Source organism: Mustela nivalis (genome assembly GCF_964662115.1).
Source record: "Mustela nivalis genome assembly, chromosome: 4".
NCBI classification, from domain to species: domain Eukaryota; kingdom Metazoa; phylum Chordata; class Mammalia; order Carnivora; family Mustelidae; genus Mustela; species Mustela nivalis.
Genome location: NC_139023.1, coordinates 139561846 through 139581525, shown reverse-complemented (window position 1 = coordinate 139581525; position 19680 = coordinate 139561846). Strand labels below are relative to the sequence as shown.

Here is a 19680-nt window from a genome sequence, read left to right as displayed (position 1 = left end):
CTCAGCTCTGGCTCCGAAGTTTGGCTGGCTGGCCCCGCTCAGCCTCCCACCGGGTTCGCCACGTGAGTCTCAGCAGCCAGCTCCTGGAAGTGCCACAAGGGACAGGATGCTTCTTGTACTTCTTTTATGTGTCCCCAGATGCTGGTTTACTGTACACATGAAAAGCACTCTGTAGATATGCGGTCCGTTAAATAAATGTATCAAAAGGACGTGGCTTGCACCCTCATCACTATGTTAGAATAGGGTTATGCGGGCTTGGCTGGGAGATAAGATTACCAAGGCAAAGGACAGAAATTAGCTCTTGTCTCATGTCACTGATATGAAATCAAAGAATCTCATGGTTTTGGAATGGAGAGGGTAAGATCATCTGGTTCAATGCCATCATTTCACAGCTGAGCATACTAATGCTCATGATTTGAAAAGAAATATTCAGAGACTGCGAGCTTCCTGTTTGGGAGAGGAAGAGAGGCTATGAAATAGGTGGTATTTTCATTGCCTTCGCATCAGATTATCCCCAGAAGACTTACGTGGTGGCTTTGTATTTACATTAGGGAGTCCTCTAAGTGTTCCCAAGTGCTTTTCTATTATCTCGTAGCGCCTTACCTTATGCTCCCACTAATATCTGTGGAGGAAGGCGCTTTGCACAGAAGCTCTGACCCCATCTCGTCATTGGCCTTCTTCATCGACATATGCAAATTTGCTCTGCTGGATTACATCGCAGGTCAGGGGAACCTGCTTGCTTTACAGCGGGAGCAGTGAAGATGCCAAAAGATTGCTTGACTTGCCCAAGGTCACCAGACTCCAAGGATTAAAATTCAAGTGTTGGACATTCCCACTGCGGTCTGTTTTCTGCTACCCCCTGCTGCCTTTTGCATCCTTAAATTAATATCTGTAGACTTTGAGAATCCTGGTTTAGAAGAGAAGCTCATTTTCGATTCCTTTATTAGCTGAGTGAAAGAACAGCTAACACCAGTACTTAACCACCCAGAGTAGACTAAGCTCAGCGCGAGGACAGCCGGGGTGAGTGCGGAGAGAGGACGCTGCCCTTTGCCCATGTGGCACGGAAAGCAGGAGTGGATACTACAGGAGGACAGGCCAGCCAGCCCGCTCTCAGCATCTCTGAGGTCCCAGGCAGATTTTCCCAGTGCAGATTCACTATTTACTATATGTTGTAGAGACCCCAAGACATCAGTAGTAATATTCAACTACTTTATAAAAATGTCAAACAAAATAATCACAGTGTTTTGGTTTTTTCTACCAGTGTTTCTATGAAATTGTGAATATTTTAGATTTTTAATTTAAAAATACCAGATTTTAGTGTTGCTTCTTATTCGTTTATTGGTTAACAGAAAAATTAACAGATAAGTATCTATATACATTTTAAACAGTTTTCAGACACTGAGTCTTGTCATAGTAATGAGTCACAATTTTGGTTTGATAGGTGGCAATTAAAAAACAATAAAATAGAAAATATCAGAATACCTTATACTTAGTAACGGTAAATATCATATATTATTGTAAAACATCATTCTTATGATGGGTCCTGGTTAAGAAATTTTTGAAAAATGCTGTACTTAAGTTTGGGAGGATTATTTGGGGAATGGGCTATGACATTAGTCTTGACACTACATTTCAGCCTGATCGTGGGCTGCCAATTGGTCTTCTCCTGATATAAAACCTTCATTATTAATTAATTCACTCAAGAAATACATTTTGAACACCCAGTATATGTGAGGCACTATTCTAAATGCCAGCACGAGATTGCTATAGCAATTTACTTACAAAGAAGAGAGACCACTATATCAGTTCGCATAAGGTTTAACAAAAACAGAAAACTCCCTTAATGTGACAGAAAACTTCCTTTAGTAGTCCTTTTTTTATTCCATACACCAGTTCTTTTCACACCTTACTAGCCAAGACAGGTACAGCCAGACCTAGATGTAAAGGTCGGAGGGAACTGTAGTTTTTTAGCTAGAAAGTTAAGGCTCATTCCCAAGGAAGAGAGGGAGACTGAATATTGGAGGTTGGGAGGAGGAGCAATTAGAAGTGCCTGCCACAAACCTCCAGGTTTCTTATATGTTAACAAAATTCTGTTTCTGTGGATGGGAACCTGTAACTTTCTGTTATTCTTCTGTAGAAAAGCATAGTCTGGGCAGCTGTACAGCTGTACTTGCTGTGTACTGCACAGGTATGCCCTGCTAAGGGGGCAAAGAGGGGAGATGGAGTTGAAAGAAGAAGCCACAAGTTAGGAGCCCAAACTGTATTCATTGTCTCAATGAGCGCACGCGCGCGCGCGCACACACACACACACACACACACACATACACCCAGCTTTTTAGAATCTGAATCAGCTGCAAGATACTGTAAACCTTCCTCCTCTCCGACCTCTCTGTGGTACTTCATGTCACTTTTCTTCCAGGGTAGGAAAGGAGAATTAGGGTTATAAATTAAGCTTGCATTTACTTTTGATTTGAAATGGGAAATTAGATTTCTTTCTTTCTTTCTTTTGAGCTTCAACAAGTGCACGAGGGAGATAATGCTGTACCAGGGGATCCAGGGCTTAAGCATCGGAATTATGGAAAGATAGGAAGGGTCCCACCCTGCTGGCACAGAGAACCACACAAAGTAGCTCGCACAAAGCCCCGCCTTATCTGAGACAGCCAGGTGGTATCGGTTCTTGGAAGCCCTTGTGGAGAGGGGAGGGGGGTCTGGTTTGAAAGTTGGTATGAATCTTCTGTTCTTTCCCTGCCCACTCTTCGGAGCATATGAAACATTTATCAGCAACAAATGCCCTGCAAATGTTTCTCCAAGTTGTCACAAGAAAACTGAAAAAAAAAAAAGGCAAACAGAAAGGAGGTTCACCAGCTACGTATTTTCCATTCTTGGCCTAGTTTTCTTTTGCCTCACACTAACTTTTTTGCTCTCCCCACAACCCCCAGCCATGTTGAGGTCTGACTTGCATTTCAGGTGAGGTAGACACAGAATCACTCTGATGGGGTGCGTGCCCCTGTGTGCCTTACCTTGTGACTGTCCAGTGCCAGGTGATGAGCATGCTGGGGATAACAGAGAAAAAGGACCAGACAGACTAGAATGATTGAATTGATTTGGGCAGACACCTGTGCATTTTCTCAATCTTCCATTGTGCTGAAGACTTTCCATCTCATGGAAACCAAGCCAGGAGTGAAATCTGTCTTTTGTCATCAGGGCTTGCCTTTGTTATAGTCTTTAGTGTCTAGGAAAATTGGTCTGGGTAGAAAACTCCAGTCCAAATAATACCTTTAACCCAGCAGGCAGACTGAATGAGGAGGGAGGTGGTAAGCCTTAGAATGGTTCTCAAATACTTGATCCTAAAGAAGCTGCTGGTTGAGACTCGGGCCCATGAACCATATCCCATCTGCTGTTGGGTTTTAAAGTCAGTCTCATCAGAATTCACAATAGGAGTGTCTTCTTAATCAGGAAGAGAAATTAGGAGGAAAACCAAGGAAGCTTTTCTTTTTTCCTCAAAGGATCACTTTTCAAGGTTGCTGTAATTCAAGAGCATGGCATGAGTTGGGCTCTGTATTTTCAATGAAATATTATTTGAGATAAAAGGAAAATATTCTCTCCTTTTCACGTGACAAGTCAAGTGAATCTAACCATCTTGCTAATGAAGGCCTCCCCAACGTGAACTGTAAAAACAGTGTTTTTATTAGTAACAGGACTGCTGATATCCATCTCAGCACATTTATTGATTACCCTCTGAGTCCCCGCCCTTGTATCAGGTGCTCTGAGAATTCACCCTGTAGGTCAGACACGGTCGTTTCTTTTTTTTTTTTTTTTAAAGATTTTTTTATTTTTTATTTATTTGACAGAGAGAAATCACAAGTAGACGGAGAGGCAGGCAGAGAGAGAGAGAGGGAAGCAGGCTCCCCGCTGAGCAGAGAGCCCTATGCGGGACTCGATCCCAGGACCCTGAGACCACGACCCGAGCCGAAGGCAGCGGCCCAACCCACTGAGCGACCCAGGCGCCCCGACACGGTCGTTTCTGCAGTACGCGTGCAATCCTAAAGTTCGGGAGAATGTATTAGGAAAACCAGGAAAGGAAATGGACTTAGCCTAGAGGGCAGGAAGCTGAGGGTTTAACAAGACTCCCAGAATAGGAAGCATAGTCGAGTTTGGGGAGGTGGCATTTTCCTATCACCCCCTCTTTGCATGAGCCCAGGGTGAGGCATACTGCAAACTGCAGGGTTGGAATCTCTATTTACCATGAGGAATGCTTTCTGGCTGGAAGGACCTTAGCTGTGCTCCCAAAGGAGACGGTGGGGGGTCCATCTAGGTCCAGAAGAAGGGAGAGTGGATCTCTGTGTGTTGGCTACCAGAAGCATAGCCCCTCTCTTTCTGAGTCCCCTGCTCCAGCCTTCCTTGGGCTCTGGCAGCACACCATAAGATCCTTTCATTTAGGAAGCATCCTTGTGCTCAGGTGACCTCCATTCTCCTGAGGTTGTGTGGGCTCCCGCTGGAGCAATATGCTGGGAAGAGTCCTTCTTTACACAGGAGGTGTTCAGAGACTGCCCAGGGCCAGAGATGTGGTTTTTATGGTTGTTCATACTGCAACCGAGAAGCATCTTTCGGAAACAACTAGGAAAGAGCCGAGGGATGGATGGAGGCCATCAGGGGGAGAAGCCTTGGATCTTTGCTTCTGAGCGGAAACGCCCCAAGGTTTCTCTGTTAATTCTGACCTTTGAATCAAACTCTGAAATAGTCCAAAATGCATGTTTTATGTGATCTTTGGAGTATTTCAGTAGCTAAATTCCATCCCATGAGGTTCAAATGTAACAGCTCCTGGGTTGACTTACACTCTGGTAAGTTCTATTATAAGGAAGTAGTAGGGTACAAATTATGAACACATAGCACAGGAAGGGAAGCTTTAGAAATGATTTGCTGACTGTTCCTTGGAGAGGTTTATGATAGGCAAGAGAAAGTGTACTATATTTAATGAATTAACTCATAAATATGAAATTGATTTAATTATTACATCTAATGTATTACAGGTACCTTGAAGAAGGAGTAAAGGGGAGACACTGGCTTTATTTTTAACATTTTTCCTTGAGATGTGTTGCTGATGTCACTGTGGCCGTCATTTTAATTTCTCCTTCCTTAAGTATTTTAGGAATAAGTAGCCAAACTCATTGACTTTGGGCTTCCCCTCTGATGAACTCCCCAGCCCGCCTGTGGCAGAGTCAGCAACAGGCGTGGCCTAGAGGTCAAGGAGTAGAAGGGAGGAAGAAGGGATGGGGGGGTGGCGACTGACTGACTCATCCACTGCAGGCTCTTTGCAGACTTGGAATAACTGAGCGTCTTCCATCCTGAATTTTTGGCTGAAAAAGTGGGGCTGCTTGCTGAGAACCAGGGTGTCTGTCTTCCCTTCCATACTTCCATGCTCTTTGTGCTCTGTATTCTTGGAGGGAGGAAGTTGGCTGTGGCCCACACACTGAGCCAATGCCCTCAGCTGCCCTCGGGTGAACGAACCCTGTGCACGGCCACCAGCTCGTCTGGCAGCAGCAGGAAGGTCTTAGCCTGTGTTCCCTATGGAGGTCCCTTTGAGCCTGTTCCACGCGATCCAGCCTCCTCATTCCTTTCCTCCCTGCTGCTTTCGGTGGGCAGGGTTCAGCTGTGTCTCACCGTTTCCTCCCCCTCCAGCGAGATCAGCTGAGTCTGAGGGCTCGCTGATGACCTGGGCGAGCCCCCGCTTAGCGAGTTTTCTCCCGTATGTTGAAGGAAATGGCAAGGAAAGGTGGCTTCTAACTTGGAGAGGATGCAACAGTCACCTGACCCCACTCCCTGCCACCTGCCTAAGTGACAGAAGGTAGAACCCATCTGTTTGTTCCAATGTGACTGGATCACAAAAAAAAAACAATTAGCAGGTGGGAAATTTGTTTTTCAGGACACACATAAACCTGCCATTACAGAGAGGACTCTGGTGCTAATTTAGATGCAAATGGAATTGCCCAACTAGAGCTGATTACAGAAAGGTCAGAATGTCTGTATGCTCAATTTCACTCCTACGCTAGGCATTAAGTTAATGTGCCGCCACGATGGTGGCCTACGGTGGCCGATGGTGGCCGTGTTGGCTGGGCTTGGGGCTGGCCTTCCTTTCAGAGAGTTTTGAATTACAGAAGCAGAAGGTGACACACGGTATCAACTCCTCCCTTCCCACCTATCCCCTTTTAAAGGAGAACAAGCTCTATTTTGTCCCTTTTCTGGAGAAGCTTGGGATACTGATTAAAACAAGCAAGCAAAATATGTGCGTGGTTGGAGCTTTTAGGCTAAAATAGAAAGGAGTAGATGGACGGTGAATTCAGTTGCTGTCCTTTTGGGAGTGCTGATCCCACCTGTACATAGAAGCACTGCTTCTGGACTCAGACCATGCTGGGTCAGAGCCTGGAGTGAGGGACTGGTGACGGGAACAGGGGTGAGGGGATGGCCGAAAGGCTGGTGGGTTTGTTTGGTTGGTGCCGTGTACTCTAGTGCTTTTTAGATGTCTCTGACTGTAACGCATGGCCCCAAATTTATTCATTTGAGTGTGTGTGTGTCTATATTTTTTACTGACTAGATAACAAAGGCCATGCATATGTAATATATTGCATTATATCTAATTTGAACAAAATAGACAGACAGAAGTTTCCCAAAACAGTACCTACTCCGTGCAGCATACCCTAATATTTATGGTTTGAATCTGGTCTACATGATGAGTGAACCAATACATCGATTTCACTTTCCACTTTCGGATCTCAGACTCTAATTTGAAAACACCAGTTTAAGGGGCTGATGAAGACACTCAGTGTGGTGGGGGACCTGGGTGAGGGCTAGTGGAGGGTAGAGAAGGTGGGTGAAGAAAGGGATTGATTTCAAAGGATCCACTTAACTCGGCTTGGTCCAAGTAAGATTATGTCCCTGAGTCAGGGCTCAGGTTCCATTCTAGAACTGGGGTTAGAAAGTTAAACGCAGAAGGGTGCCTCGGCAGACACATTGTTTAGGTTCATGCTTGTGCTTTATCTTGTCAAGGATAAATATTTGTTTGTGGACAGAGTTTTCCTTAGGTTATTCCTGTCATTATGATCTGCCTTTAGTAAGAATTAACATTCCTAGGCTTGAGTATCCTTAAATTTTCTTGTGTCTTATATGGTAGTAAGGCAGAACCTCATTTCCTAATTCTTCTAGTATTTCTACCTAAATTTGTAGCCACCTGAAATTCCTTACAGAACAAGAGAAATGGATACTGACTGTCCTCTGTAAGGCAAAAGGTCTTAAGTACATCAACAACTGATTGTCCTTCGTAGTTGGACCATGAAGAGGATGCTTCTGTCCCCTTGGGCTAATTCTTCCTTTTCAGGGACATGAGTGGCAACTTTGGTTTTGCATTCCACGCAGCAGAGCTGCTGTCCCCTGGTGGTTCAGCGTTAGCTTTCCAGTGATCATACTTAGGCTCTGGTCTCATCCTCCTTAAGGAGCATGTCTATTTGGGGGATTAGAGGAAGATTCTGCCAAGTAAGATAATGGGGCAGGAAAAGATTTTCTGGGATAAAAGTCTTCTGAGGGCTCCTTGAATATGGAGGAGGGAAGAGACAGAAAGAGAAGGGAACCAGATTTTCTTGGCTTGGGTATTAGTTTAAGGTGAGGGTGACCTCGATTTACAAAGAGGTTGCAACTTGATGCTTAATAAAATTGGGTTTTGGCATTTATACCATGTTATGTAAATGCCAGCCCTCCAAGTGTTTTTCTTAAATCCTCTTAGCTCATAAATGACAGCTTTGATTGCTAAAAATAATAATAATAATAAAATCTTTCATTTATGCAGCCTAAGAGTAGTAAACAATAGATGCTTAATGCCCTGCTTTCATGTCAGCCCCCAAAGACCGAGACTTCTATTCTAAAGGGTTTATTGCTGTGCTTTTGAGCTTATTAAGGTCATGTGTAACTTAAGGGGGGGAAAAGCTGGTGGTGCATTGTTGGTGCAAAGACTGCTCCTGGAATTCTGCAGGATTTATCAGCGCCGCAACTCAGTAAGTAAGGTTGAAATGCACTATCGCAGAAACTGCATGCATGCATGGCCTGTTCAAAAAGTGCTACTTTTTTCCCTAGCCATTTAATTATTAGGGAATCGGACTTCTGCCTACATGACTTTAGATTCAGTTTCGGCTAAAGGACCCCGAGACTGCAGCAGCAGAACAGGTGCGAGCTAACAGAGCTGCGTGTTTGGTGGTGGTGTGGGTCGTTTCCCCTTTAGCTATATTTGGTGACATCCATTATTCTGTAGGTGTTTAGAAAAAAAATGCCCCCCCCCCCCTTCAGGGGCCCTCAGAGCAGAGGGCCAGAGAGGAGAGATGAATTAAAAAATTAAGCTCAGTTCCGGCAAATGTAAATCACTAGGACCTCAGGGGCTATCATTTATTCAGGAAATGTTACAGGCAGTCCCTTCACTTGCCAAACTCTGTACATTGCACTGGAGTAATACACAAGCCACAGCGTGCGTCCCAGGACAGCATTAAGAGTGCCATGAGTCTCGGACCAGAGAAGACCAAGAAACACAGGGACGGAAGCAGTGGGTTTCAGGAGCAGGGGCAGCTCCTGAGAAACACTTTTCTCAGAAGGTAATTTATTTGCCAGGTGGTTGAGGTTTACGTTTCCTTTGTTTTATCTGGGCCACAGAGAGCCCTGTAAAGTTGGCCAGATGACACAGTGGTGTATTGAATGTTTTGAGGGCTCGCGGCATGGGCGCTGAGCTGGAGGGGCAGAGTGTTTGCCCTCTGATATGTGCATGCTCAGGCCGCTCACTGTCCGCCCCAAGAGGGTGAGTTCACCTGTACTGTGTCAGCGTGCCTGACTTAGCGTAAAGAAGATAGACAACACTGATATGGTTGTATCTTATCCATCTGGACTCCTCTGTTTGGAACATCCCTAAGGCTCAAGAAAATTTATTTTATTTTTATTTTTTAAAAAGATTTTATTTATTTATCTGAGATAGAGCAAGAGTGAGAGAGCCAAGAAGGGGGAGCCGCAGGCAGAGAGAGAAGCAGCTCTCATCAAGCAGGGAGCCTGACGTGGGGCTCGATCCCAGGACTCTGGGACCTTGACCTGAGCCGAAGGCATCTTCTCAACAGACTGAGACACCCAGGTGCCCCGCCCCCCCTGCAAGAAAATTTATAAAAATAATTTAAGCCTTTATGTACGCATACACCTGCATGGGGCCTATCTATACTTATAGAGCAGATTTGGAGATCTGATTTCTAAGCTGCTTTGTGGCTTCTGAAGGCAGAACATTCCAAAGGGAAGAGGAGTGTGTTATAAAAGAAATGACCAGTCCCAGTATGATAATATGACCGTTCACACTTTGAAAGGAAGGAAGAAAGAAGTGAATAACTGGAAAAGAGAAAATGTAATCATTCAAGAAGCCTCGCTTTCTGTTTCACTTAACATCAAGTGATCAAGGGTGTTAGACTCAGGACTGGGGAGATTTCTAAGATTTCGAGGGCAGAGGGGTGGAGTCTGAGATTTGCAGCTGTTGTCTTGGTGATTATCATGCCTCCCAGGGTGGGTAATTCTCTACAGACAGTAAGGCAGCAGATGACCCCTGTTCATGAAGAGGTGTGGAACTTTGCTTTTGGGAAGCTAAAGAATAGGGGCGCCTGGGGGGCTCAGTCGTTAGGTTCTGCCTTCACTCAGGTCATGATCCAAGGGTCCCGGGATCGAGCCCTGTATGGAGCTCCCTGCTCACCGGGAAGCCTGCTTCTCCCTCTCCCACTCCCCCTGCTTGTGTCCCCTCTCTCGCTGTGTCTTTCTCTGTCAAATAAATAAATAAAATCTTAAAAAAAAAAAAAGTAAGAAGAAGAAGACAGAGAATTGCATATGAGCTCTGAAAGTACTCCCTATCAAAATGTTGAAAATCCAAAGGCTTTGAGTACCAAATTCTTGGCACTTCGAAAACTTGACTATTCAGAGTCTTTTCTTCCCTGAAACACTCACATTCTACTGCAAGGAAATTCATACCACGTAGACAGTACTCGTTTGAGTTATTTAAAAAAAAAAAAAAGTCAGTTACTTTAGAAGTAACACTTTATGTATGTTATTCAGTTATACAAATTTGACTTGCAACATTCCAGAAACCTATCTAGACATCTGCGGAACTCTGCGTCTGTCCCTCTTAGTTCCCACTGATGATGTTATTTCGCTTATGAGATTCTACGTCTACACCCATCTTCCTGGACAGAAAATGTGTTCTTACATTTTCTAGCTCCTGGTATATAGCAGGTCCAATAAATATTTATTGGATGACTACTAACGAAACAGTTATACTGGGCGTTCTAATTAATTCTTTACCGACCACGCAGATACTTTCTATGATCTCTTTTTTCCCCTTTGTGGTTCCACACTAAAATCTTTATGGTATTTGAACTGCATTTGATGATTAGAGTTGTCAGAACACTTGAATTGCTTTTTTATGTCTTTGCTTCTCCCTTACTGAATTGAAGGGCGGAAGCAGCATGAGGTGTCGTGGAATGTGAATAGGTTATAGGCTTCAGATGCGGCTCTGAAGCGGGTTCTGGTGGATGGTGTGTCCTTGCCTTGATGGGGTCACTGCGGTGAGGCCAGGGGCCTTTGGGGAAACATGGATCACAGCATCGAGAGGACGCTCACTTGTGCTCATTCTGTCGTTGGTCCCAGGTGACTGTGGAGGAGGTCATGACCACAACTGCATATCTGGACCTTTTCCTGCGTAGTATCTCCGAGCCAGCGCTACTCGAGATCTTCCTCCGTTTTATCCTTTTGCACCAGCATGAGAATGTCCACATCCTAGATACCCTCACGAGCCGAATCAACACCCCATTTCGGGTAAGGAGAGCCCCAGAGGAATGGACTTTATAGCTCAGAACAAATTTCAGGAGAGTTTGTTTTGGGAATAAATGAGGAATATTATTTTTTCTATTCTTGTAGCTCTTACTATTATGACAACCATTCTGAATTCTACCAACCAGGTTTTAAGTCCATCCTGCCTAGCAGACATACTAGACTAGCACTTTCTCACTGGGGCAAAAAATTACTTAAGTGGTCTGATGGAATGATAAAAAGCTTACTCCCAAAAGGGTACAATCAGTTTATAATAAACCTTTGGGTATCCTCCCTGTTTGCCTTTTATCTTTCCTTTTCGGAAATTAGAGAGTGAATGAATTCTTGTTTTTGACTGAGCTTCTTAGAAAAGTGTATCATCATAGCCTCAGCACTATTGGAAATGGAACCAAGGAGAATGTATGCCCCAAACCCAAGAGGAGCTGAGGTGTGAGCTAAGAACTCTAGAGGGGGTGCAGGTCAGGGCATTTGCAATTTTCTGGTAGCTCTGTCTTGTAAATAACCAGCACCATATTTGAAGATAACTTGGGAAAACAAGTGCCAAGCAGGAGATCATGTGTGTGAGTGTGTCCGTGTGTGTATTGGAGAGTGGTAGGGACTTGCTTATGTGGATCTGTAAAAGTCGGAAATAAGAGCAAACGCATTTCGGAGGAGGGTAACTCTGTGTAATGGCATAATTCTAGGCATAGGCTTTCTAATCAAATCCTATAGGAGAACGAAAAGCCTTCACACACATTCTTCACACACACACAACAGGAGCATGTTTTTATCAAAGCTGCTAAAAAAGGAGGCCATTTTATTTTGTAATTCTGATTTATTTTCCATCTGTGGGGAGTAGAGCTATCCTTCCAATATATGAAATAGAATGTGTGTTTATTGCTTCCCAGCTCTGTGTGGTGTCCCTGGCATTATTTAGAACTCTTATCGGTTTACATTGCGAAGATGTGATGTTACAACTAGTTCTAAGGTGAGTTGCCATCTTTTGTTCTCTCTAAAGGAAAACTCAAGTCTATACTAGTGCTATTATATTTGGGGGGGGGGGTGGTTAATAGAAGCTAAATAGGGGCCATGCTTCTAAGGAAAAATTTTACCAAGGATATGAGTCTAATTTCTCTGTATTATTTCCCAAAGTTAATTTTAGTTTTACTAACAAGAGTTTTTAGGGGGCTAAGTACATTGTATTATAATATATCCTCCTGGAAATAATAGGCTCTTTAGAAATCTACAGACTCTGAAAACTCCTCTGGTCTGCGGCTGAATGACCTTCTCCCGAAGTACATTTCTGGGGGCGTGTGGTATTGGAAATGACTTTCCCAAATATGAAATGTTCTTGATATATAATTTCTATGACTCTTGCTTTCCTAATGGTACATTGACAACGTGCACTCTCTGACCTCAGAGGATGTTTCAATTAAATTCGGTAAATATTTAATGAGTACTTCCTGGGTACAAGTCAGAAGAGAGTAGGGCATGGGGTAGACAGATTGGAAAGGACTTCTAAACAAGGTAGAAAAAGCATGACCTCCAGAAGTACAGGTGAGAAACGTGTGGGAAAACAGCTGTTATTTGAGGAGAGGTGTTAGGAAGCAACGTGGACGGCTATTAGGATGACACCCATCTGGTTGTTAGGCAGGGGGCCTCAGGAACACGGAATCCTGCCTTGGCCTAGCTCTGCCTCTCCTTCTGGGGTCCCACAGGGAAGCATCTGCTTTGGTAAAGGAAGAGAGGAAGAGTTGGTGGGGTGCGTGCCTCCTACCTCTCTGTCTGGTGGTGTGGAAGCAAAAAGGGAAAAAGCCAACCAGGGCTGCCTACCACACCCTTCTCCCTCCTCCCCATTTTAATGGATGTCTGACCCTTCCTTTGACCCCTCCTTGGGAAAGAGGGCAGAAGAAGCCTGGGGCAGGGGAAAGGGAGAAGACTTGGACTGGCCCCTGGTTGCCATTGAGCTTTTGACATCACACTGAGGAGATGGCATTCCAAGCGAAAGTGACGACGTCTCCGGCATGCCGTGGAAAGGTAGGGGGATGGCGAGGTGATGGTGGGGCAGGAGCATAGGCCGCACCCAGGAACATGTCAGAAATGCAGGTGCTTGGCCTTGTCCCAGGTGTGCCAACTCGAACTCTGGGGGTGGGTGGGACCCAGCGAGCTGTGGTTTAACGCACTCTGCAGGGGATTCAGCTGCGCCGCCAATTCTGAGAACCACTGGTTGAAGGAGGGTACAGTGCTGCTCGAGCCTTCTACAAATGGACTGGTTAGAAAAGCCAGGCTGGGCAAGGTGGTGGCGGATCCTGGTGGAGCCTTACAGAGTTGCCATTTGATGGGAGAGCATCTCTCCTTCATTTTGTCACTGTAAACAGAGTCTTAGGGGTTTAGAGGAGGTCATAGTAACTGATCTTAAGGCATTGGCAAAGACCAACTCTAATCACGAAGACAGAGCCTTGGTAGTCTGGCTAGGACATTTGGGGCAGAACGGCCCATCCTGATAGGATTGCTTCAGCCGCCCGTCACGTCTCTGCTGACATGAGGGATGCATTAGCAAAGCCTGAACATAATCCGTCATAGACACTTGTTAAAGCCCTTTTTTATTGCCAAAAACCAGCCTTTGGCTCCAACAAGGCTAAAACCTGATTATATTTAAATGTTAAATTTGTAACCACTGCTTCTTGGGAGGCATGAAACACAGCCGTCCTTGTCAGGGGCCCTGGAACCCCGCAGAGCTTCTCCCCTCTGAGCTGCCATGTCAGACTGGGCCCAGCTACTGGCCTCTGGCCATTTGGGGCCTTCCACACGGGGAACGAACACTCCTCACCTTTGTCTTCTCATAAAGTGGTGCTCGTTGTGTTCAAAACTGTCCTCAGAGACAGCATTGGCTTCTTTTTTGAGATCCAGGCATGTACCACATGAAGGGGAAGAGACCAGCTCATGGCTGCGACATTTCTGTGTGTGGGTCAGGGCTAGTTGTTTTGCCTGGGGTCATGGAAGACTTGTCGCATGTACCCACCTGCTCTCAGGCTCTCTGAGCCTGACTGCCTTCCCTGCTGAGGGTGATGGGATGATTCGATGATGATCGTGGCCCTAGATGTAATATTTTATTTCTAATTCCTCCTCACTGCCTCGGAGATGCCACTAGGGGAGCCGATGAGGGGATGTATGTGGGAGTCAGGCACGGGGTGACCTTGTGGGAAGCCTTTGCTTCCTGGTCTCTGACCTCTGAAAGGTGGGCTCCTTCCCATCTCACATTTTAAATTATTTTTAATTGTCATAACATACATAATGGAAAATTTGCCACCATCACCGTACAGTTCAGTGGTACTGAAGATATCCACATGGTGGTGTGGCCCTTGCTACCATCCACCTCCCGCTCCCTCGCCTCGCCACACCAACATCCTGCACCTGGTCTACACTCACTCACTGTTCTCCCTCCGCCCACCCCTAGGGCTGCCCTTCCACTTTCTGTCTCTGTGCATTTGTCCACTCTAGTGACCTCAACTACGCGGAGTCATACCCTTTGGGTTCCTGAATCATTTCACTTAGCGTAGTGTCTTCAGGTCGTTTCCTGTGTGAGAATTTCCTTGCTTCTTAAGGCTGAATAATACTCCACTATTTATGTTGTTTATCCATTTATCGTTGATGAACCTTTTGGGTTATTTCCACTTTCTGGCACTTGTGAACAATGCTGCTATGAATGTAAGAGTGCAGATACCTCTCTTCAGCACCCTGCTTTCAATTCTTGTGGGTGATTTGCCCAGAAGTGGGATTGCTGAATCATATGGCAATTCTACCTGAATTTTTTTCTGTTTTCCATAACAGCGGCACCGTTTTATGTGCCCACCAACAGTGTGCCAGGGCTCCAGGTCCTCTGTATCCCTGCCAACACGTGTTATTTTCTGCCCAAGAAATGGTGTTTTAATAATCAAGCAAAAATGACAGGCGGGTTTGAAGCTTTTGGAAATAAAAACTAGAGCTCTTGGAAATAAAAACTAATTATTACAGTGAAGAATCCAGGGTTTGGGTGAATAGCATGTAAGACAGAAATTAAGTGAGAATTAATGAATGAGGAGCTAGATTGAAGAAGTTACTAAATTTGAAGCAGAAAGCGATAAAGAGATTAAAAATATGAGGCCAAGGCTAGGATGCTGGTGGTTAATCTGATAAAGGGTAACATATCCCGTTAGAGTGAGAGTGGGCTGCTGACTCAATCTGACCTATTCCAGTTTTCGAATTCCAATCTCATAATAAGGTGTATGGGTGAATCAGTTCTGGTGGCATGTGTAAGAAATGTTTTGAAACACTGTAAAGTACTACACAAATTTAAGGGAGGAGAATTTCCTGGAAAAGACATCTTAAACTAATGAAAACATTGTCTTTTCTGATTTAGAATCTGTACAGAAGCAAGGACAGTGAAAAATCCTTCTTCTTCTAGTCATTTAAACTTTATCTGAAGGGACATAAAAAACCAGATTTATAATCTGTTCTTTCTGTTGTTGCCACGGTGGTGGTTCGAGTGTGTGTGATAGACTTGTAGATTGGAGAGGCAGCAGAGCAGACAGGATTCTGTGAATCCATTTAATGAAGCTATTTGTTAGGTGATAAATAGTAACGACAGGACAATTTTTGTTGCAATCTAAATACTCTTAAATATTGATATTTCAAAGTGATTATCCATTTGTGACTGATATGTTTTTTCAGTTAGCATAGTATCAGGAAATGGAAGTCGAAATAAGGTACCCCCAAAGAGAGGCTATTTTAGTGAGCGAAAGCCAGGGAGAAGCTGCCAGCCTTCATGGATGTGATGTACAATAGGTCAAAGTCAGGCAGAAGATGCTGATAAGCAAGGAAGTGACAGATCATCCCACGTTCCTGGGACTGCCCAGTTTAGGCCCCCCCCCACCCCAAATTAAATATTTTATTTATTTATTTATTTATTTATTTGACAGAGGGAGAGAGAGAGAGAGAGAGAGAGAGAGAGAGCGAGCGCACAAGCAGAGGGAGCAGCAGGGAGAGGGAGAAAGAGGAAGAAGCAGGCTCCCCACTGAGTAGGGATCCCTGACCCAGGACTCAATTCTAGGACACTGGAATCATGACCTGAGCTGAAGACAGATATTTAACTGACTGAGCCACCCAAGTGTCGCCCCCCAACCCCAAAAAGTTTTTTTAAAGATTTTATTTATTTATTTATTTTGAGAGAGAGAGAGAGAGAGAGAGAATATGCTTGGGGGTGGGGTAGGGGCAGAAGGAGAGAGAGAATCTCAAGCAGACTCAGCGCTGAGTGCTGAGCTCAGTGTGGGGCTTGATCACATGACCATGATGATCGTGACCTGAGCTGAAATCAAGTCAGATGCTTAGCCCAATGCACCACCCAGGTACCCCTAGGTAAAATTTAATTGCTTAATACCCTGAGTGTTATTTCTGAATATTCTGGTAGGGCATTTTTTTTTCCCCCAGAAGTGCTGGTCCATTGTCAGGTTTTTGAATCGCATTGCCTGTTGTGTTCATAGATAAAGGATTTGCTTCAAGAGAAGCTGTGTGTCCACTTCAGGAAAATGTCCATTTTGTATGGGAGTTAGGTGTCTGGGAGGAAAGTGCAAAAAAAAAAAAAAAAAAAAAAAGAAAAAAAAATGTAAGTCAGCGTAATGTAAGATGAATAGGAGAAATAAGGTCCAAATATCTTTGAAAAACAATCTGTTAAAATGTACTGATGTTGCTTTGTAGATTTGGGCCTACCCAGGCATTGCCAAGGTTCTCACCAGCTCCTAGAAGCACTTTGTTCCTTCATCGTACTTACTTCACTGCGTCGTTTCGCTTGTGTTGCCCGTCAGTGTAGTGAGCGGCAGGCAATATATGGGCTTTGTTATTGATTGCCTGTCACTGAGCTGTTTCAGAAGCGATGATGATACTTGCTTCAGGGAGTGATATCCAGGGAAACAGAGTAGGCGCAGGGTTGCCGAGGGTTGCTTGGAAAGGTGATGCAGGAAGGGAGGACAGGATGGGCAGTATCGTTTTTTCCTGCTGTATTGGGGGACAGCTTTGGGTAATCTGGGTCTCTACAATTAGAGAGTTACTCGTTTTTTATTATTTCTACTACTTTCCCCTATTTAAACAAAGCATCCAAACAGAGTCAGTATGAATAGATAGATGGCTTGATGACAAGCACCTGTACTGAATTCCTGAGTGATTTTTCTGCTATCCACAGCTACTTCATTGTGATATTGGACATTAGGGCATCTTCTGACATTCATTCTGTTCCCAATCTTTCCCTGTAAATGCTGGGAAGACGGAAGGTCAATGCATGGTTTTCCCTCACTTCCAACTGGGATAACCCTTCATTACAGAGACACACTAGAACTACTTCTTTGAGGACAAGGTGGGGTGGGGATTACCCATTTGAACTAACTCTCCGTTTTCAATTTGATAGAACCTCTCCTTCAGCCTATAGAGGAATCTCCCTTTATTTGATTTACTCAGACGAAAATTCTTAGTTTCTCCTGAAAACATGTGTTTGCGAAGCTGCAAATTCCCAGTAACTCTTTATTCTAATATAATTTCACGCTCCCCACTGGTGATATTTGATAAATAGCTTTATTAGGTTTGATCCAGTGTTCCATTTTTTAAAAGTACTTCCAAACAAAGAGTAGAAATCTGTGTATATCAACTTAAATCATGAACTATGCTTAGTTTGAGCTGCAAGTCGTCATTGAGTTCCTGCAGTATGTGAAAGCATCGAAGCAATTTGTTTCTGAAATAATTAATGATGAAAATAAGGAGTTGATAAATCCTGTGTCATCTGAGTTTCCCTGGGCCTCACCAGTTTGTGAGAACAGAACAATTCCTATCAGCAACTACATGGTATGTTTCTTCTGACCCTCACCCCTCATGTGGAGACCTTGGTCTGAGGGAGGGCTTTTAATGCATGGTCATGAACAGGTCTGTCCCCCACCGCTGTTGCCCCAGCAATGTCTGACGTGGCCTCTTCTGGCCCCATGGCCCATGTAGTTGGTGCATCTCACTCCACCCCAGCCCAGCCCCGGAGGCTACACTGCTCACCCTTGTGCTTCAGGGCCCCCACTGTGCCCATGCAAGCAGAGAAGAGAAAGCTTCTCTTCTCTGCATCCTTCTGTCACCAGAGTGTCCCTGCTCACAGAGGTCCTTGTGAGAAGAACTCCTTTATCTTCCACCCACAACTTCTGTTTCTTCTCCGTGGGTGTTCAGATACAAGACCCCAAGAATTAGCACAGACCTGCCCCCTGTCCCATACTGCCCTCTCCTCTCTTTCCATGTCTGCTTTTATGACCTTTGATTTCCATGCACTCTAGCTTGAGAAAGTAGACAGGTGGGGTCTGTCTTCGTCTTGGCCACAGCAAGTTGAGGTGTCCGGTGTGTGTGGGTCTGGTGCCCGCAGATGCAGGAGAGAGACGGGGGGACCCCCGGGCAGAGCACTGGGTGGACAGCTTGGTGTTCTTTGAGAACAGAAGGGGTAAGTGGCAAGGTTGTCATTTCATACCTTGAGAGTTATTAAGACCTTTAGTGTAGGGGCGCCTGGGTGGCTCAGTGGGTTAAGCCTCTGCCTTCAGCTCAGGTCATGATCTCAGGGCCCTGGGATGGAGCCTGGCATCGGGCTCTCTGCTCAGCAGGGAGCCTGCTTCCCCGTGCTCTCTCTCTGCCTCTCTGGCTACTTGTGATCTCTTAAATAAAAAAACAAAATCTTTAAAAAAAAAAAAAAGACCTTTAGTGTAGAGTACCACAAAACAAATTCAGTCTCTTTTCCCCCTTGACTCAGGCTCCCGCAGCCCAGCAGCCATTAATGTATCTGTAGGTTTCCTCAGTTGGAGCAATAGGAGATGTGGGAGAGTTGTTTTCAGGCCTCACTACATACCTTGAAAAGTGTACTTTTATCTCTTTCACGGAATCCTTCATCATGGCTTGTTTTCATCGGCACTGCCTCTTTCTCAAGAGCTAAAAACAGAACCAAAAACATTCTGGTTGAAGATTGCGGTTGTTTAAAGAAGGGCTCCGGGTCCTTGGGAATTGGCTTCTACATTCACGGGATACTTGGCTCCGGTGTGACGCCTCCACCCCATTTGTCCATCTTTGTTTAAAGAAACAGGATACTCTTTCTCCCTGTTCAGAAAGTAAGCCATTTAAGCAAACTTTATTCTACCCATGAAGCCTACTCATGTGCTCTAAGAGTCAGAAGCCATTGCCCAGATTTTTTTGTCTCTAGGTTTGTAGTGCTACTAAGATATTTTGACCACCAACTCAAAGTGTTTTTGTGAAAGGGGACCCAGTCCTCCTTGGTGAGCCCTTGGGCACTGTGATGTGATTTATAATTAATACATATTTGGTCTACATCTTGTGTCTGGCACAGAGCTCCTAAAACCTTTGGAATTTCCTACGTGACCAGAGGAACAAAGGTGTGTTTGTTATGTTAATGAGGCAACACAAGGACCCAAATCTAAGGATGGAGGCTGGTTGCTTGGAGACTGAACCATGTGATCAGAGGGTTAGAACTCAGTCCCACTCCCCTGACCTCCAGGGCAGGGGAGAGGAACTGGAGGTTAAATCTGCTGTCAGTGGTCAGTGATTTAATCAATCATGTCTATGTAATGAAGCCTCCCTAAAGATCGAAGAGGATTGGGTTCAGAACCTTCTGGGCTGTTGCACACATGGAGCTGTGGGGTGAAGGACACACTCAGAGAAAGCATGGCTCTGAGCCCTTTCCCCACACCCTTCGCTGTGTATCTCTTCCTTCTGACTCTTCCTGAGTTCTCTCCTTTCCTAACAAACCAGTGATCCAGG

At 44.8% G+C, this 19680-nt stretch overlaps 1 protein-coding gene across 4 annotated transcripts in view; it reads left to right on the top strand.

The window, feature by feature from the left end:
• FHIP1A (FHF complex subunit HOOK interacting protein 1A) overlaps nucleotides 1-19680 on the top strand; it is a 229383-nt gene that overhangs the window by 192583 nt on the left and 17120 nt on the right. For all 4 annotated transcript variants that reach the window (XM_082728129.1, XM_082728128.1, XM_082728130.1 and 1 more), the window contains 2 exons: nucleotides 10702-10869; nucleotides 11772-11851. In XM_082728129.1, coding sequence (XP_082584255.1) covers nucleotides 10702-10869; nucleotides 11772-11851 — 248 coding nt within the window. The remainder of the gene's footprint in view (nucleotides 1-10701; nucleotides 10870-11771; nucleotides 11852-19680) is intronic.